This window comes from Nicotiana attenuata, chromosome 7 (assembly GCF_001879085.1).
Source record: "Nicotiana attenuata strain UT chromosome 7, NIATTr2, whole genome shotgun sequence".
Lineage (NCBI taxonomy): Eukaryota > Viridiplantae > Streptophyta > Magnoliopsida > Solanales > Solanaceae > Nicotiana > Nicotiana attenuata.
Window position 1 is genome coordinate 73,431,002 of NC_031995.1, and position 22,325 is coordinate 73,453,326.

Genomic DNA, 22,325 nt, shown 5'->3' on the forward strand with positions numbered 1-22,325 from the left:
CATTTCGTATTTGGTTTCCTTTTTCTTATAACCAAAATGTAGAAACTTGTAGTGTTCACTAATGGCTAAAAGAGGCAAATAGGCCAAATTGTTGAACCATATATACTTTTCTTCTACTATTTTATAATACAAATATGTGTGTGTGTGTGTATTGTTCTTTTCCGATCCCGTTCTCTCTTTCAATTTTTTATTTGCAGGGGATCATATTGTCAACAAGAAATCCAAAGAGAATACATGCATCTATTTGCATTTTAGAATTTTTTTTTTTAAAAAGATCATCTTTTTAGATTTGGTCTCCTTAATTTAGTAACCAACTTTCTGAACTATTGATAACAAAAGAAAATTCTCTTGTTAATTCTTGAGTTGACTACTTCTTTCACCGCAATAGTTGTTAGTTGAGAGTTTATATGATCAAAAGCAAACAAATTTCTTGCGTAGCTTGCATCTAACTATATCTAATGCAATTTGTTCTTTTTTCTTCTTTTTTAAATATTTCTCGTCTCACTTTTCTAACGTTTCTTTGCTTTGGGATAATATATATAGGTGCAATGAAGTCATAGTACTAACACAATTGCCAACATTTTTGGTGAAAAGGGAAGTTAAAACCTGTGTATTAGAGTACTTGGTACACCTAATTTTAGTTGCTGTGAGAGACATTCATTTCCTGCTCTGACAGAATGTTTTTTCTTTCTTTTACTGTGGTAAAAATTACCTCGGTTGATCTCAACCATTGAGTTAATGAACTTCCACCACATTTTAAAGTTAAAAAGGGTAGTCTTATGTACAAAGCTTTCGGTGTTCATGTAGTGTTTGGGAAATGGTCGCACCTCAAAAGGGTATAATATAAGTAGTCTACCTCGACACAAGCATCAATGACTGATTTTACGGCTCGAACTTACGACCTATAAATCACGTAGAAACAATTTTATCATTACCTTAAGGCTCCCATTCACCACATTTTAATACATGTCTTATTTTGTTTTGTTTTGACTAACTTTAGATCTTTTGAAGGACTTTATTTAAGATACTAGTAAAGCTTAGAGTTTAACGTCTTTAAATACAATTTGTAAATAACAAAAAATTGCATTATCAGATCACTTAAAATAGTAATATTATATACTACAAAGTAAATAAAACTATATTGATCTTATAAATCTTGTACTAAAATCCTGAATCCTGAGCTTATGATATTTATTGAGCCGAAAGAGCACTGACTATGAAGATGTCAGTTTAATTAAGACAGGTAAAAAAGAGGATCAAATAAATCCTTGAAAAAGTATAATAGCATGGCGAAGACGGCATCTAAGAACTAAAAAGTAGGCTAATTGAATGTTAACGTAGAACTGTTATATTGACTTATCAACTACTTGGACCCCTCCTCTACAACTACCATAATCTAAGTATCAACAAAAGCCTTCTTATAATTACGTCAGGTACGTGTCAAATCCTTCGAACGTTAATCTATAATAACGGGTGATTTTTCATACGATGACCTACAAGATGGAATAACTATCCGTTATATACAGTTTTGTTGCACTAATGATAATATCACATTATTTACATAATGGTTCTCTTTTTCCCTAACCCTACCTCTCACCCCGGTTATATTACGTAAGGTATGTGTCAAATCCTTCAAAAATTAATCTATAATAACGGGTGATTTTTCATTCGATAGCCTACAAGATAGAATAACTACCTGCTATATATAGTTAATTTGCACTAATAATAGTATCAAATTGTTTACATTATCAGTATATATAACTTAAATAAACAAAAAAATAAAACACTTTCTATCAACCACATAACATTTTCAAGTAAGGTTAGACTAACAACAATTATAACATGGTCATCTTTTCTCATTTCTTTTTAAACCCCTCCCTTCTCTTCACAAGAGATCACATAGCCCAAACACACACACATACACACATAATCTCTCATTCTTCCTTCTCTCATAATGGGTGCTCTTCCCCATTTTGAACCAATTTCAAAATATAGCAAAAAAAATAGATCAAATCAAACAGTTGCTTCTGATTTAGATGGTACACTCTTGATATCAACAACTGCATTTCCTTATTATTTTCTTATTGCCTTAGAAGCTGGTAACCTTATAAGGGCATTATTCCTATTAGCATCTGTTCCATTTGTCTACTTTATTTACATATTTATCTCAGAGTCTATTGCCATTGAAACCTTAATCTTCATTTCCTTTGTTGGAGTAAAGATTAAAGACATCGAAATCGTGTCGAGGGCTGTTTTACCTAAGTTTTATTCCGAGGATGTCCATCCACAAACTTGGAAAGTGTTCAATTCTTTTGGTAAAAGATATATTGTTACTGCAAGTCCAAGAATCATGGTTGAACATTTTGCCAAGAGATTCTTAGGTGCTGATAAGGTTCTTGGAACAGAATTAGAAGTTTCTAAATCTGGACGTGCAACTGGTTTTGTTCGAAAACCAGGTGTTCTTGTTGGAGAGCACAAAAGGGTTGCTATTCTTAAGGAATTTGGCACAAATGTACCTGATTTAGGACTTGGAGATAGAGAGACTGATCATGATTTCATGTCCATATGCAAGGTAAACTTTAGTCCTATATATCTTTTACTATAGTTACTCATGTCTTTTTCGTCTTGGCGTAACCGATAAAGTTGCTGCCATGTGACCAGAAGGTTACGGATTCAAGCCGTGGAAACAGCCTCTTACAGAAATGCAGGGTACAACTGCGTACAATTCACCCTTGTAGTCTGGCCCTTCTACGGACCTCGCACATAGCGAGAGCTTAGTGGATCAGGCTGCCCTTACTCATGTCCTTTTTGCGAAAATGACCACCTATGGCCAATTGCAGTTTGAATAAAAGAAATCGATCCTATATTGGCATTACAATTTTTATATTTTTGGTGGGTTAGTAAGATGTTTTATTGTTCTTGATGCTAATTCATGATAGCTCTTGTCTAAGAAAATCTTTTTTTTTTGTTTTTTTGTTTTTGCTTTTCCTATCTGTTTTTAGTAGTACATGTACATCACATGCATTATAATGGGAATTTAAATGATTAGATTAGGATACTAGTTACATCAATCAAAGTAGACTACGTATTGGAGTAAATAGTTATTGCTGCTAAAAGTTTATTAATTTTTTGTAGTGTATAGAAATTATAGTGTCTATATTTATGGGCTGGTTTTTTTTTGTGATCCCAATTTAGGGGTTTTCACTAAAGACTTTGTTTCAGAGCACGATTAGTATGACAAAGACCAGAAAGAAAAGGTTGATCTTATGACTTGCCGTACACATAGCTTTGTTATTTTGTAAAATTATTAATAAGCTCACTTTATTATTCGTCCTTAGTTATATTGTTGACATTTATTTCAGCGTACTAGTAAAATAGACAAGTCATGATACATCTTTCTGTTCCACCACATTTTCATTTAAGATGTACCTCTAAAAGGATTACCTACCAAAACCATGAATATTTCTCCTAACTCTCTCCTTGGGGACCAAATTGATGAAGAAAATTTAACTTTAATAAATTAACAATTCAAAAAATTACATTGTCATGTCATTCTAAGGGTAATTAAACATGAAAATTCATATTTAATGGAATGGAAAAAGGGCTAAAACTGCCTCTAATATGTTGGATTTAATTTGGTATATAAATGCCTTCCATCCACCTACTCGTGAGCTAAAAATGCCCGTTGTTTTCTGTTAACCCAAAAATACCTTAAAAATTAACGAACCAACTGGATGAAGATAAGTAACTTTTTGGAACAAGTAGATATATTGCACCAATACTATAAAAATTCATTTACACTATTAGTGGAAACTTTCTAAAAATTACTCTTCAAAAATTTGAGAATTATGTTACTTTCAAGTTTTTAAAGTAAAATTGTACATGTCTTTTTGCTATTTAACTCATTGCCTGAATATTATTGCAGGAAGGGTACATGGTCCCAAGAACAAAAATCGAACCCTTAGCAAGAAATAAACTTTTATGTCCTGTCATATTCCATGAAGGTCGTTTAGTACAAAGGCCTACACCAATTATGGCACTCTTAACTTTCTTATGGATGCCAATAGGAATAATTCTCTCCATTCTTAGAGTATACCTTAATATTCCTTTACCAGAAAAAATTGCCAGATACAATTATATGATCCTTGGTATTAAACTTATTGTCAAAGGTACCCCTCCTCCACCCCCTAAAGATGGTCAACGTGGTGTACTTTTTGTTTGTAACCATAGAACTGTCTTAGACCCTGTTGTCACAGCTGTTGCACTAGGCAGAAAAATTAGTTGTGTTACATATAGTATTAGTAAATTTTCTGAAATGATTTCGCCGATAAAAGCCGTTGCATTGTCAAGAGAAAGGGAGAAAGATGCTGCACATATTAAGCAATTGCTTGAAGAAGGTGATTTGGTTATATGTCCTGAGGGGACTACTTGTAGGGAACCTTTTTTGTTGAGATTTAGTGCATTATTTGCTGAGCTTACTGATAGAATTGTTCCAGTGGCAATTAATACGAAACAAAGTGTTTTCTATGGTACGACAGTTCGTGGGTATAAATTCTTGGATCCTTATTTTGTTTTTATGAATCCAAGGCCAACTTATGAGATCACTTTCTTGAATCAACTCCCTCCTGAGCTCAATTGTAGTAATGGTGGAAAATCAGCGATTGAAGTGGCTAATTATATTCAGAAAGTTCTTGGTGGTACTCTTGGCTTCGAATGTACTAATTTAACAAGGAAGGACAAGTACGCCATGATGGCTGGAACAAACGGTCGTGTTCCAGACAAGGAGAAGGAGAAGGAGAAAGAGATGAACAGAGAAAACTAAATGAATTAGCTAGTACGTAAAAACTAAATGAAAGATTTATTTTTCAACTACTTTTTACGTCTTCCTCGTGGGTTTTTCCGTCTTTTTAATCATGGTAAAGAAAAAGAAAGGGACAAAGACTGAAAAGGAAAAAAAAATGCTTGTATTGTGATGATCAAGATGATGATTTTTATCAATAAATGGTTAATATGTATATTGTTTTGATTGGAATGTACAAGTTTTAAATGCAATTTTTTATTAATTGGGTGAGTTTCTAGTAGTTGATATTCAAGTTGGCTATGTCCATGCAGATTAAATGAAGTCATTTTCAATGGCTTAGCTGATGAAAGCAGGGCATGAATATGGTGATGACTTGTGGCAGTTGTTTTAATTTCGAAACTTAAATGATATATAACTCATGTGCCCATCATTTAATCTGGTTTTACTTTTGTTTTGAGTGGTTCAAACTAAATGAGAAAATGTGTCAAAGAGTTTTCTACTCTTTGGCTGCATTTGTATTTCCCCTTTTATTAAACTTTTTGCTCCTACTATGAGTTCGATATATCTTACAATGACTTGTCCTTAAAGACATTGGTCCAAAACTCACCAATGTTTACAATTCGCTAGAATATACTTCAAACTTTATTACGTTTACTCTATTTGGTATAGATTTGTTTGTATGTCTTTTTCAGGCTACATATATATTTTGGCATATAGTACGTACATTATTTATTTTTTGTTTGCCCAATAATGTTAGTTAAAAAGCCACGTATGTACAGAAGAGAGCTTTATCATGCCCGTAAATTATTTACTATAACTTAGTTTACTTTAATATAAACAGAAAAATTGACCACCACAATATGAGGCAATTATATATAGAAGTAATATTATGGTAAGAGAGAGAATAAAATGTGCTTCCTTACACCCCCAATAATTATGATGGAATAAATTTGAATTCTTTAATTTTAATCAAAGATCTCGCGTTCAAGCCTTAAAAATAAACCGATTGCACGAAGGTGCACCTCCCAAGGCGGGTGCCGAACACATGCAGGTGGGAGACCAAAATAATGTTGCTATCTTATTATAACTTCCATCACCTTTAACCATCTTCCTCTAATACCGTATGTTTTTCATGCCCTAAACTGTTTTTCATACTGATCTCCATCTCCTTGTATTTAATTACAACAAAAGCTAGCATTTCGTTTTAGAAATGTCACGACGGACGAGGAAGATAAAACGGAAAAGGTTATATATAGCCCTCTACTATTAGAAATAAGTTATATTTATCCCCCGTTAATTTTAGTTTGCTAATAAATTCATCCCTATCGTTATACTTTAGTTTTACTTTTACCCCTCATCCGTTAAATCCACCATCCGAACCATAAAAATCCACGTGGCATGTTGTCATGGGACAAAAACACCCACTCATTCTTAAATGAATAACACGCCCGACCAAGCTGCTTAACCCAACCCCCATCGACCAAAACAATATTCCTTTTCTGTAATGAATAAATTATCTTTTTCCCTCCTTCCAAATTCCAGTATTCTTTTCTTTGCTGCTTCTCGCCTTCTTCCTTTACTGTTTTCTTCTTCTTTCTTTGTTAGCACTATTTAGTCTTAACGATTATCCATTTCAACTAACAACTCAAGTATTAAAATGCCAAGACTTGAAGTTGGCCATTACTCACAAGTCACGGATAAGGCAGCCGTAGACTCTTTTTGCTTATATTGTTTTTTTCATTTTTTCCAAGCCTTGTTTATAGAATTAACGTGTTCAATCCAAAGAGGGAAGTCCAGTGCACAAGTCATTCCGCGTTGACGCAAGGTCCGAGGAAGGGCCGTACCCAAGGGTGTGATGTGGATAATCTACCCTAATGCAAATATTAGTGGATGCTTCCACGGGCTCGAACCCGTGTTCAATCCAAAGAATTTTAATTATTTTCTAATGCACACTCAGTTCTTCTGCTCTTTTCTACAACAATATATACAAAGCATGTGGGATAGAAAGCTTTTCAATGGACCCAATTAGTGTAGGGCAAAGGGTCAAAATTGCCCCTCTACTATTGTTTATTGGTTACTTGTGCCACCCGTTACACTTTTCGGCCATTCTCGTCCCTGCCGTTAATGAAGTTTGAAAAAATACCCCTAACCCTAACGTTTTGACACTGTGGCAGATGACCACATCAATTTTATCCATGTCAGCTGCCATGTCAGCTGCCATGTCATTAATTAATCACACCAAGTTAAAACCCTACAGACTCCATTTCAGTTGAGCTCAACGAATAACACTAGCCTTCACCACCGACATCATTGCCGTCTCTCCAACCACCGTTACAACCAAACAATCCCAAATCGGATTCAAGTAACTTCATATTCCCAGAAAACAACAACAATTATTGTTCTCATTTTTTTTTCACAAGGACTTTTCCAGATTTTGAAGAACTTGAAGAGTTCTTCAACTCTTTTCACTATTCAGAAATGGACTTTTCAAGTTTTCTTCTCTTAAATCTTGATGAAATAAGTGTTAAACTCCGAATCTAATACAAATAAATAATTTTTAGAAGATCTAAACAATAAATCACTGAACATCTATTAAATATTCAGATCTGTGAACATGAAAATCCGAAATGGGTTTTTGATTTTATTTCAAAATTAATCCAAACCAAGACGGCAGCAAATCCGATTTGGCACATACTGACATAAGCTAGGTAATTGCTGCAATTCACTTTCAGTATTGTTTGGGCACGTTTGTTTACTAAGGACTGTTTTGACCAAAGTTCAAAACTAAACGGAATTAATATTAGTGTCGACGAGTAAAATCCCATACTTGATTCTTGAACTGAATCCTCGTACAACAGCTACAGAGAGGGCCACAATTATCATGAACAAAAAGAAATTTTCGGCCACTTCATTTAGTTCGTACTAGCTATTCCACCGTGCCAATCGTCGTCCCCAAACCTCTGCAACTCTCTGATGAGCACCAGGTGGCCGGAAATGGAGTTCCGGCTGTCCAAATCGACCAAAACCAATGCGCAATGATTTCTGCTGATGAGGAGATTGCTCCCAACACCTTAAACGACAACAACAATGGGTCAATCTTCTCGAATCTGAAGAAAACAATTTTTCCAGAGTCGACCATGCCAGGTGCTCGAAAAATGCCAAAGTTAGGGGAAAACGCGCACACATACATAGATCTGTACAAAAATAAGAAAAAGGGGTATTAGAAGATATCCTTTTAAGCCATCCATTTGTACAGTGAGAAAAATTCGCGAATTAAACATACACCAAGTGAGTAAGGGTATGGATTAGGCTAAATAGATGGGTATATCCAAATGAGTATATAGCTTCCACGTGTCTCTTTGATTGTTCGGTCCTACTGGTCTGTTAGACAGAGGGGCATTTTTGTTTAAAAGTCTAACGGCGAGGGTATATAGAGTCGGAAAGTATCACGGAGGGTAAATATAAATAATATTTGAAAGTAAAGGAATATATATGACCCTTTTCCGAAGTTTTTTTCATATATAATTAAGGTTTTGTACTCCTCACTGCAAATTCTATTTTTAGAAGTTTTCTCAAGAGAGGATTGAAAATAATTAGTTTTTTTGGTAAATAACTCAATATTCCTTTGAAACTTATTATTTCTTATTATTTCTTTATTTTATAAAAAAAAATAATACGATTCTCATTTAGGTCTTATGAGGGAAAATTCGAGAATGAAAGGAATTAGCACAAAAATGATGATTTCTTTTTCTTTTCTTTAACTTAAAGAGAAAAGGAAATAATACGATATTTCTTTATGAGGAAAAATACGAGGATGAAAGGAATTAGCGCATAGAATATATACTTACGTCTTCTAGAAGGTTGTCGTTTTCTTTCTTTCTTTCTAGTGGGATATTGGAATGAAATAGATTAATTAGTAGATTGTGTCTTAGAGTTCATTACTTAAATGGTCACTCAACTATCCCAAATCATCTCCTAAAGTCACTTTACTTTCGTTTGTAACAACAAAGTCACTGAACTATGCCTATTGCACTCAGAATGTCACTCAACTAGATTTTCAAAATTTTGGATTGTCAAATACTTATTTTACCCTATAAATTATAAGCATTTATCTTCTTTTTATTTTTTTAAACTTTTTAATATTATGATTTTCCCTTTTGATTTATATTATGGACTTACCTATAGAATAAATAAATATTATAATATAAATTGAAAAAATAAAAAGTATTTAAGCATCTATAATGCTGGAATAACAAAATAATGAGCATAGTAAAAAAAGCATTAATTAAAATAATTTGTTAGTAATAATAATTTTAGTATTAATAATAAAAATTCAAAAATTTATTTACACAATTCAGAATAAAAAAACAAAGGTTGTAAAATATATATTCCATGCACGTAATATAAAAATAATTATTTAAATAAAGGTATTTTTATAATATACATTATATATTCTTGAAAATTAGGCTCAATTATATCATTATGTTTCTACCAACTTTTCGACGACACAAAGTTATGTCACCGAAAAGCAGGGACCATTTGTATAGGGTAAATAATTAATTTTATATTACGTGCATGAATATATATTTTATAACCTTTATTTTTTTTCATTCTGAATTGTGTAAATAAATTTTTGAATTTTTGTTGTTCATACTAAAATTATTGTTACAAACAAATTATTCTAATTAATTTTTTTATTATGCTCATTATTTTGTTATTCCAGCATTATAGATGCTTAAATACTTTTTATTTTTATAATTTATAAATAATTTTTATTTATTTTATAGGTAAGTCCATAATATAAATTAAAAAGGGAAAATAATAATATTAAAAAGTTTAAAAAAATAAATAAAAGAAGATATAATTAGAGGATAAAATAGGTATTTTGCAATCAAAAATTTGGTAAATATAGTTGAGCGACCTTCTGAGTGCAATATGCATAGTTCAGTGACTTTATTGTTACAAACAAAAGAAAAATGACTTTAGGAGATAATTTGAGATAGTTGAATGACCATGTGAGTAATTGACTCCACGCATATATCTTTAATACTCATATCATATATCCTTTTTGCATTTAGCAAAACCCGAAAACTGTAGAAGAAATAATAATCATACGTTCAGTACCTAAATTAATGTACAAAACTAGATGTAGAAGCTAGGTGGACGACAAGAGATATTAATGAAATCTTGGTTTAGTTAATTACGGCTAATTTAAGCTATGATACAGCGAGGCATTTAATTATGCTTTCGTTCTCATACGCCTTTTCTGTGAACTATAAACTACTACAGAAATTTTAAAGCAATTAATAAGTCACCATATTAGCTAAGAATAAGATGGTGATGTATATCCTCCTAACTGTTTCCTTCATTTCTTTTGTTTTTGTTTTTCTCTTTCGGAGAATTTATTTATTGATTTAATTTATTTTGGTTTCTTGCACCTCCTTGTTGACGCTCGTCATCATTATTTCTTATTAACTTATCATACGGTATGTCGGTATTGGGTTCTCTAGGTGTTGTTATAGTGTTTGAAACTTTAAAAACAAGAAAAAGATAATTATCGAATAAATTTACTTGGGTTTGCTTTGAATAATGGAGAGGGTTAAGATAGTAGTACCTTACCTTCCGTTTGGCCATAGACTTTGGTGGAAAAAAAATTCAAATTTTGTCTTCAAATATCTGTTTGTTAATAGATTTTAACTATTTTTTGGAAGATTTTGAAAATAAAATTTCAAATCCCAAAAACAGCTCTAGAGTAGTTTTCAAAAATTTTTGAAGTTTTCTACTCACAAAATTTCAAAGAATTTTCAAGTAAAATGCATATCCAAATACAATTTCAACTTTTAAAAATTATTTTTCATCTCATATTCAAAAACTTATTTTATTAAGTTTCAACTAAATTTACGTTCAAACGCGAGCTTAGTATCTCCTATGGTACTGAGAAATCGGTGCAAATCACGATGTGTCACTTGACATGCTTTCCATAAGGATTTAGAGCCTGTTTGGATGGGTTTGTTTTAAGTGACTTTTAAGCCAAAATAGCTTTTAAGCCATAAGTTAGGAATTCTAGCTTTTTACTTTTGGCTTGTTTTTGTCATTTTACCTTAAAAACAAGTGCTTAAAAGCACTTTTTAACTTTATCCAAACACTACAAAATGACTTAAAAGCGATTTTGACTTAAAAGCACTTAAAACAAGCCAATCCAAAAGCTATTTTTGGCTTAAAAGTCACTTAAAACAAGCCATCCAAACAGGCTCTTACTTTATACACTTGACAGCTCAGAGCCCAAAAAAAAAATAAAAAATTATCAATGTTAGCTTACTTATAAAATGCTACAAATATTATTCATAAATTCTTTTTTTTATTACAAAATGGCTAAAGCCCTTCTCTGAGTTTCGAAAAGTTCTTTTGTTGTTCTTGTTTGAGTTGCTGTCCCGATTTGAAACTCAAATTTTTGAAGTGTGTTGGAAATTTGTTTGAAGATGATTCTATATATTGAAGGTTTATTAAGCAGTTGATTGAAGATTGAATTTAAATTCGAATTTTGGAATTTTTACGTGGTAGAGCACTTTTGTGAGACTATTTATATAAAGGAAAGCATTTTTCATTTATTCCAAATTTAGCAGATTTATTTACAAATAGAATAGATTTTGAAAAATTAAACGTTCATGACTTTCCCACAAATCAAGGGATCAGTTTTGTTCCATTTTAATTTGTTAATCTTCTATCACACTATTATACTAAAACTATACATTTTCAGTACTCCTAATTTCTGCCATATTTTTAGCCTTCCAATTATTTGTTAGTAGACTGTATTTGTAAAATAATTCTGGAAATATAAATGAGTATAAACAGAAATGAACATAAACAGAAATGACATAAAACCAATTCGAGCCCACTGAATTCACAGTGTTTCCTTAAGGAATTTAATCCCCTCCTAGTACCCAAGGTTATGGATTATTTCCTCCCAGGATAGAACGAATTACACACTGGTGTAGTGGTACTTCAAACCCCAGTGTTTCAGCGAACACAAAGTTCGGTAGCAAATCACACTTACTTTTTGCTTTGTTTGATGCTAAAAGTATACAGAAGAAGGAGAAGAAACTCAGAAAATCGTAGTGAAATTCTGAGCAGAATAGTGTTATATTTATAGCCAAAGTTAGGCTGAAATCTGAAGAGGTGCAACTCTTCAGAATGGCTGTTTATGCAAAACGCCCACAGCATAAATGCCATTACATAAATGGCCATTTACTCAATAATAAAGAGGGAAAATAAAGAGGGAAAATTGAAGAGGGTAGTTACTTTTCTGTTACCAAAACAGAAAAACGGATTGGATTTAATATTAATATTTAATATTAATATTTTGTTATTAAAACAAATATTTAATAACATTTCTGTTAATATTTTACTATTAACAAATAAATTTGGTCCAAAAAGTTAATCAATCAATCGATCATTTGACCAAATCCAAATCCAAATCCAAATTCGAATCCGAATCCGAATCCGAAGCCGAAGCCGAAGCCGAAGCCGAAGCCGAAGCCGAAGCCGACGACGGCGCGAGGCTTGCCTTCTTCTCAACTCTTTAAGAGCTAGAAGAAGAGCAATTGCTTATATACCCATAAAAAACCTCTTCCTCTTCCAATATGGGACAATGCCCATTTGCCGGGGGGGGGGGGGGGGGAACTTAAAATTTCACTCAAAAATTTTATTTCCCTCCATTTCCCATTCACCCTCTTTTAAGTATTTAATATATTAATTAAACACATCCAAAACCCAACATTATTCTTTTCTCCGAACCTAAAAAATCTAACTTGATTTGCTTTATGGAGTCAACACAAATGGAATTATTTCCTTTTTCTTTCTATGGATCTCTCTCTAAAGTAAAAATGCATTAGAATATCAATTACTTCATCAAAGCACTACCAGGTTCTCCAATTGTCACGACCTGAAGTTTTCACTCCCGGGACCGTGATGGCGCCTAATAGCTCGAATCACATATGAATCACCCATGATACTATAATGATACAGCTATTATTTCATGTATAATATTAAAACTAATATACATCATAAAAAAAAAACCACATCTAAAAAGTCTAAAACATTAAGATACCATTATTACAACAACAACATACAATATACCCAATATTATCCCACACCGTGGAATACACCATTATAATACTAGTATAATACGGCGTATCATTATTATATTAAAATTATACCATATATATAATTTGCAAATACATAACAACACATTTGAATCATCACAATAAATTATTAGTATACTAGCATTATACAATATATAAGACCTCCCATTGATATTATGTAGTTAATAATTAAAAATGCATACCGATGATATAATCATACTTGAAATATTTATTGTTATTTAAATTATACCATCATTATACGGTTAAATATTCAAAATACGTATGGCATACATTTAAAATTTTGAATTACATTAATAGGTTCATTTGGAAAAAATACTTCAAATAAAATAAACCATTATTATACCTATCAGATTGATACTATATATTTTCTTAATCCTATTTTTATCTATCATAAAGTAGGCTCTAAATTTCTATATATCTTCCACTGCTTATAAAGTGATGTACTGGTTATATTATGATTACTACAATAAAAAGTAAAATATTTAGTTTATAAAAGAAAATATATCAAACTAATAATAATCGAAATACATGCAATCAAGGACTGAAATAAGCATGAATCTCGGCAAAAAGAAGGTTCCGCTGTTAGAAGCTGCTACAACATATTAATATTTAATTGCCAGAAATGATAATCAATAATTACTGCTATGGTTTTGTAATTTTTTCTTAAATATTGGCTAGTTATATTTTTTCCCGTTGGAGCTTGTGAGTTTCTCAATGGGGTGATTGAAGAGAGAGAAAATCATTTATAGCCCATCAGCCAAACATATATCACCCGGTAGCCCTAAAATTGCAATATCATTTTATTGCCCAAAAGCAATTCTAGTGGCTAGCCCAAAAGTAATTACGGCTCAATCTGCTATCCCTATCCCTATCCTTGCCCCGTTCTCTTCTATCATCTCGATCGGTTGCCTCTCTCTCTGTAATAGCCATTGATTTCTCCATATACTGTAAGAACCCAAACAACATCCCTTTTTATCAATTTTATTAAGGGGTCGTTTAGTAGATTAAATAAGAATAGCATTAGTAACAACCGTTCCACTTTTTTTTTTCTTTTTCTTTCTTTAATGCTTTCGCCGGAGCATTCTATGTTTGCCGGTGGAGCTGGTGAAAGCGGTGTCGGTGAGTATAATCGGCGGCTAAAAAGAGGCGATGATGATTTTGTCATTCCCTTCTGAGCTTATTAATCAAACGAGCAATTTTGAGAAAACCCGACCCGTATCTTGCGGGGCATGCTCCTAGTGGGTTTTTGCTAGGGGTGTGCATTCGATTTATCGATTCGATTTTGACCTTTATCGATAATTACTTATCGATTATCGATTTGTACATATGCTTATCGTTATCGTTTCAATAAGGTTTCGATTTTTTCGATTTCGATTTATCGATTTTGGGGGCTTATCGATTCGGTTATCGATTACACCAATAAGAAAATTTGCGGGATTCCACGGAAAGTATATCGCTAAAACGCGCCTAACTAATATGGACAAAAAGAAGCTAAAATAAGACGAACACCATTTATAATATAAAAATTGTGTCAACAAGCACATGCAACAAAACTAAAGTAAGGGATCAAATGTGTGCCACCAACACTCCAACGGTATAAAAAAAATAAAACAAAACAAAACACATCATCACGACTAATTTTGTTTTCCATTAATTTGATCTTCATTCCCTTGATCTTTAAATATGATCATTCTTTAAATGTGGTAGAGGAAATAATAGGGTAAGGGACTTAGGGTAAAAGAAAGGGTATAGATTAGGGAAAATAATATTGTATAGCCGATTTCAAAATAGTAGCGGAATATATATACATTCTGTATGTTATATTAATCTACACAAATAGGTAATTACTCATTTAACAAGTGTCTACAGTCTAGGGGTGTGCATTCGATTTATCGATTCGATTTTGACCCTTATCGATAATTACTTATCGATTATCAATTTGTACATATGCTTATCGTTATCGTTTCAATAAGGTTTCAATTTTTTCGATTTCGATTTCGATAACAAATAATCGATTCGATTTATCGATAAACCGATTCGAATGCACACCCCTAGTTTTTGCAGCCTGGCGTCGTTGGATACTCTTTTTTTGCCTGTTGTTAAACACAAATCTGAGCCTCAATTTCTTGTTACTCTCTCTGTTTCATTTTATGTATAATAAGGCTATGATAATTTTTGATTTTCTCTTCTGTGCAAGATGAATCAAACATATTTTACGTATTGAAGTATGTTTCTGAAAGTGATAATTGGAAACAAAATACATACTAAACAGACTATCACTATACAAAAAATATAAAAAATAGACTATGATTATACAAAATATATACAAAATAGACTGTCATTATACAAAAAATATACTACATAGACTATAACTATACAATTTATATACAATAGATTGTCACTATACAAAATATATACAAAATAGACTGTCACTATACAAAATATATACAAATAGACTGTCACTATACAAAATAGACTGTTACTACACAAAAATATACAAAATAGACTGTCACTATACAAAAAATATACAAATAGACTGTCACTATACAAAAAATATACAAAATAGACTGTCACTATACAAAAAATATACAAACACTATACAAAATATATACACAATAGATGTAACTATACAAAATATATACAAAAAAGACTGTCACTATACAAAAATACATGATACACTCCAAATACACAGTGTGCACACATTACACATACAAAATTGTACATAATTTATATACACTATGTTTACATATTAGAAAATACAAATTATATACAATTTTGATACATTGTTCTGACTGATTATACATTCACGATACAAAATACATTTGGGGTACACAAATATATACACTTTAGATACACAAGCACACTCGAGATAGGCTCAATATACACCAAGGATACACTGTCGAACTTAGGATACAATATTTATACATTGCAAAAAAGGTTTGCTTTATCGTACCAGGCAGGGGTCGAACCTACGACCTTCAGCTTAGGAAACAGGCGCTCTATCCACTGAGCTACAACCACTTATGTTGTCATACTCATTCCTTTCGGCTACTATATGCAATACTTTTGGGCCGAAGGGCCATTTTTTGTAAGTAGGACAAAACATGGGTATTAAAATTTTGAGGGGCTATAGAGGGTAGTTTTCTCGATTGAAGACGGGCGGCTCTAAAGGCCTGGCCAGTGAGGCCATTGCCTTAGGCCCCAAATTTGAAGGCCCAAAATTATTATTATTATTATTATTATTATTATTATTATTATTATTATTATTATTATTATTATTAATACTACTACTACTACTACTACTACTACTACTATATTATATAAGTTATACAAATAATTATTATAAAGAAAAGTGTTTCAGCATATTTGTTTGTTATTTGATTGAGGTTATTTTTTACCAATAAGTTCATAAATTATGATAATTTTCCCACTCATTAATTAGTATATTTGCTTCACTCTTTAATTTTAATTTTATCCTTTTTCTATAGGAATTAAGTTATATATCAACAATATAATGAATTTCGTTACAATCTTCTTCGAAACTGCATGAATACAAAAGCATTCATGCACTGATTTTCTTTTAGTGTATTCAACATATTATATTAGGTTATTTATAATTTATTTTAGATATTTACCAATAAGTGTACTAATTAATAAGATGAACTACAATTATCGTTTAAATTGATTAGAAGGAGTAAATATTTGTAACACCATCAATGCTCAAACTTAAGCTATTATGTTATGTATGTTTATTTCTTTTTCTTGATTGTGATGATAAGCAAATCAAGATTTTCACTTTGAGTTCTGGACCTCAACATCTGATAATCCACCACTTTCTTCTTTGTACTCTTCTTCCTAGTGTTTTTGTTTGAAATTCACTATTTTTGTCTAAATGATTAATTTGTTTTTTCGAAAGTATATTTTGTTGTTAGTATAAAAATCTATAGAATAAACTGAAGGACCTATCAATATAGTTTCGCCTTAGCCCATAAGATCCATTGAACCGCCCCTGATTGAAGATTTAAAGATGCGTTCTATTTGTAGTTAAAGCCTATTGAAACTTATTACTTGGAGCTAAAAATCTCGATTGGAACACTGTTGGCACGAGATTGCTTGAAAATTGAAGTTGGAAAAATTGTTAATTAGTTAAGGAAGGAGATAGTTACTTAAAAGTGAACAAGCCATTGGAATTCGTCTAAGCTTAAATTTGAGAATTGGAATTGAATTTTGTTTCGAACTAGTCTGGTTGGAATAGATTGGATACCACGATTTGATGGAGATTTGAGGTGTTTTGAATTAAAATTTTAAGTCAAATTGAAAGTAGATATGAACATAAAAGAAGATGAGATGTTACACTAATGTGTATCTTTCGTATATCACTTGTGTGTCCCATATGTATGGATTGTGTATCGCATGTGTGGTCCCTGTATATATCTATGTATACATGTGTCGCGGGAAAAAATTTCAAGCCAATTTTAACTATAACTTTTTACTCCAAACCAATTAAAACCACCGTCAATCTTCCTCAAATTTTGCACATTGCCTCATTTATGTGTTTCAATGAATTCCAACCATAACCATTGAGGAAAAAAAAATCTCAGAGTATTTTGAACGTTGTACATTTTTTGTTAGCAAAAAATGGTTAAACGACTAAAATGTTAAGTGGTAGTAAACTTTTTATTTTTTGGGTCGTTCATGTTTTTCTCCCAAAATAAAACTAACAATTTGCTCTAATTGAGCAAATATTCACTCGATCCACACATGCAACACACACTCAGATTTGGAGTACAGTAATATTTTTTTCTACACCTCTTAGTTTCTCCATTTACACTTCAGTCCTAATAACAACCTAACAACTAACTTGTTATTTTCACATTCCCCCTCAAGCTAGAGGGTGAAAGACATTGAACAATCCTAGCTTGGATATTAAGACTCTATGCTGCCCAACAGCTCCCAGTCATTTGGCCATCACATCTGCAAGTTGTTCTTTAGTGGAAATGTATTGAGGTGCGATCAGACCATCTTTAATTTTTCTCTCACAAAATGTGTCACGACCCTAAAACCAACCCGGTCGTGATGACACCTATCGTGGAACTAGGCCAGCTGACACAAACTCCCGAATTAACAGTTTTTAAATAAAAGTCATTTTTATACCATTTATTAATCGACAATCTCCTCATGTAAGTCTAAATGAATAGTGTGGAATAAATACACAAGCCCGACATCGAGATGTCACTAGTCATGAGCCACTAAATACAATTCAACACTGTCTGCTTAATACAATATAAGCCTGAAATATAAAATAATAAGGATAGGGAGGGGAAGGCAGGACTGCGAACGCCATGCAGCTACCTTACTATCTCCAATGAACCTGCCACCGAGCTCAGAAATATCTGGATCTGCACACAAGGTGCAGGGAGTAATGTGAGTACGCCAACCCAGTAAATAATGACTGAGCAATAAGAAATCACGTAAACCACGCCATAGCACCGCAGTGAGTGCAGTATGTTTCCAAAACAGGATACAAATCATATCATCTCGTTAAAACTCTGATTTCAGTAAAAATCCTTTTGAAAAATGTCTTTCTAACAATTCAGTAGAGGTTTAGCGTAGTTCATAGTGAAAGTGATAAAAATCATAGTCGGCCTCTCGGCAAAATGTAGTTCGTATACAGCCCCTCGGGCAAAACATAAAGCATATACATCTCAAAACGGGAAAAGTGCCAGAGGAAATAACAAAACCAAATCAGTAATTAAATTCTGAACATCTCGTAAAAACTCCAGTTTCAATGAGAATTGTTCAAAATATTTGTTTAACATTTTCTATAGAGGCTCAGTATAAAGATGAGTGAAATCGGTAATTTAATTCAACATATTCAATATAGACTCACTTTAAGGAGAAGTCGAATCAGTAATTTCATAAAAAAATAAGCCCCTCGGGCAAAGCATCACTCATATATATAGCTCCTCGGGCAAGCCTCTCAGTCACTCGAGACTCAACTCTCATCAATCAGCGCTCACACTCAGCACTCACGCCTAATAGGTACCTTATAATAACCGCTGCGGCGTGCAGCCCGATCCATATATCGCCGCGGCGTGCAGCCCGATCCATATATATAGTCGTCTGCGCTCACACTGGGGGTATGCAGACTCCGGAGGGCTCCTACAGCCCAAGCGCTATATCGCTGCGGCGTGCAGCCCGATCCAATATATCGCTGCGGTATGCAGCCCGATCCATATACATATTAAATATCGCTGCGGCGTGCAGCCCGATCTATAAATACATATATAATATCGCTGCGGCGTGCAGCCCGATCCATAAATATATATAATATAATCCTTACCACCAGGCCCTTGGCCTCTCTCATTCATTAACCTCACAATCAAACCCTCGATCTTTCTCAATCATTAACCTTATAATCAGGCCTTCAGCCTCTCTCAACCATCAACCTCACAAGTCGCTCGGACTATCAGTAAAGCAGAGCATTCAGCTCAAGAATATAATTTATAGTATTAAAATTTTGTACATAAGGCTGAGTTAAGAAGTCAGTAAAACACAGCATGACTGAGTACAACTATTAAGTCAAAACAGTGAGGAATAACAGTAAAAGCCCCATAAGCGTCCAAAACAGTTGGCACGAGACCCAAATATGGCATTCCGCTCAAAACGTAGCAACACTTTTCAAAACACAATGATATCAAACAGTTTTCAATCAAATACGCAACTTATCAGTCGTACGGGACGGACCAAGTCACAATCCCCAACGGTGCACGACTCCACGCTCGTCATCTAGCGTGTGCGTCACCTCAAAGTAGCACAACGATGTGAAATCCGGAGTTTCCTACCCTCAGGACAGTATTTACAGTCATTACTTACCTCAATCCGGTCCAAACTCTAGCCCGTGATGCCTTTGCCTCTCGAACCGGCTTCCAATTTCTCCAAATCTATCCAAAATCAGATTCATACCATCAAAATATGCTAAGGGAACAAAGCCCACTCGAAAATATCCAATTTATACCAAAAATCCCGAAATTGGCCAAACCCGGCCCCCGGGCCCACATCTCGGATTCCGATAAAATTTACAAACTGGAATCCTTACACTTTCACGAGTTCATACATATCAAGAACATCAAAATCGGACCTCAAATGGCCCTTCAAATCCCCAATTAACACTCTCCAATTTCAAGCCCTAATTTCCCAATTTTAGGCTTTAAATTCCACATATTTCATATTTAAACAAGTAAGAATCAACATAGGATCGAGTATTAAGTTCGAAATTCTTACCTCCAAGAAGTTCTCTTTGGTTCCCTCTTCAATCTCCCTCAACAAGCTCCAAAACCGAGTCAAAAATGGAGGAAGTAGACCAAAAATCGCGAAAACCCACTTTTAAACATTCTGCCCCAGATATTATTTCCTTCTTCGCGAACGCGGCCTCACACTCGCGTCCGCGTAGAACAATTTACACTGCCTCACCACTATATCCTTCGCAAACGCGAACATAGCCACGCGAACGCGATGCTTCGCCAGCGAGCTACTATGCGAACGCGATACCAATCTCGCGAACGCATAGCACAAGGGCCTGTGGTGCCCAACGACCTCACTCCTTTTCGCGAACGCGACCCCAGTCACGCGTCCGCGATGTACATGTTGCCTTCACCTTCGCGTTCGCGTCCTCCCCTCTGCGAGCGCGTAGAACAAAATCATCATCATGCAAAACACCCTTCGCGAACGCGATGCACTCTCCACGAACGCGATTGTCACACCTCCTTTTTCCTACACCCGCAAGGGCATAAAGGAGTTTTTCCAATTAAAGGACAATCGGAACGGGATTTATTATTAAGATTTCAGAGTCGCCACTTGGGAGATTAACGGTGTCCCAAGTCATCGGTTGAATCCCGAACCGAGGAAATTATGACTCTGTTAACAGTCCGCGAGCCAAAAATCCGGGTAAGGAATTCTGTTAACCCGGGAGAAGGTGTTAGGCATTCCTGGGTTCCGTGGTTCTAGCACGGTCGCTCAGCTGTCATATTTGGCTTATTTATTTGATTTTACTACATGTCTTATCTTACATGCTTTTTAACTTTGAACCGCTTTTATGTTATTAGTTTAAGAGAATTGCAATGCCGTGAAAACATGTCTCGAATCGCGTCACATAAATGCACCCGCGATTTTTGACACATTTCGACTTCGTTGAGATTTGGATTTGGGTCACATAAATGTGCACCCGTAATTAAGAAGGTAAGATTATTAAAAACGCGCCTAAAGTGACTAACGAGTTATTATCTTTGGGGAAGGCCGCGAAATTCGCTAAACGACCTATCCCGAAGTCTAAGTATTTTAGTATAAACAATTATCGAGGGCCCCGCAATTCTGCATTTTTTATTTCTGGCGAGGCTCATCTCATTTTTATTTAAAGACCAATCCTAAAGCGACTATGATTTTTCTATTTATTTTTGTCCCTAACAAATAAGTCCTAATTAATTGGTTATTGAATTGAAGCAAACTAAATGGTAACTTTATACCAAAGCCGAACTGGCCAGCTACCAATTTCAGCCCAGGCCCAAACATACACGGTCATAAAAAGGGACCTGGGCTGCTTGTTAGTGAATTGAGGTCCACTGCCTGAGTTCGAACCTTGGTGGGGGCACAATACCCACCGGCCCCAATTAATCCCCAACACCAGCTATAGACGTCACCTTGGCACTTAACGCCCGTTTTACTTATTAATTCACTTGGTTCACTTAACACTTAATTCAACACTTAATAAGACATTGATTATTCTGATTCCAACTATGCCAAAACCTAAACAGGAATTCGATTACACTTCATTGAAGCTGCAAGTTTAGAAGAAATGAAATTAAATCCAGAATTTAACAATCTGGCCAATTCAACTTCAGTTTCAATTTAATACAGTCCAAACAGTGAATCTAGCTACAATTACACAATGAGGTGCTGAATTCAAATTACTACCTTCCAGCTAATTCAAAATCAACTTTCAGTCTAATACAAATCAAAATTTTAAAAGTCCAAAACAATTCTAATGACTTACAATATCCCAATGTCTATACTATAACCATTCTGATCTATGAGCATATATTAGCATCAAATAACTTCAAGCAGTTCAATTACAACTCAATTAAAAGGAAAACACAACAAACAGTCCATCTGAAACAAAAACACAACAGAGCAGGCGGCTAAGTATATCAGAAACAGCTTCTTCATTTCACTCTTAGGATTGGAGATCTACATCACACTGAATTTAGGATGTGTACCTGGGATTGAACTGCAAAAGTGAAGAAGTAGTGAAGGTCAGTTGAAGCAGTAGTGAATAACAGCCCAGATTTAACGCAGCATATCGATTT

At 33.8% G+C, this 22,325-nt stretch overlaps 1 protein-coding gene across 1 annotated transcript; it reads left to right on the forward strand.

Moving 5' to 3' along the window:
- On the forward strand, positions 1,876-5,064 carry LOC109229308 (glycerol-3-phosphate 2-O-acyltransferase 6). The gene is made up of 2 exons (XM_019394703.1): positions 1,876-2,572; positions 3,926-5,064. Exons 1-2 carry the CDS (start codon positions 1,955-1,957, stop codon positions 4,820-4,822), a joined length of 1,515 nt encoding a protein of 504 aa, XP_019250248.1. The 5' UTR covers positions 1,876-1,954; the 3' UTR covers positions 4,823-5,064.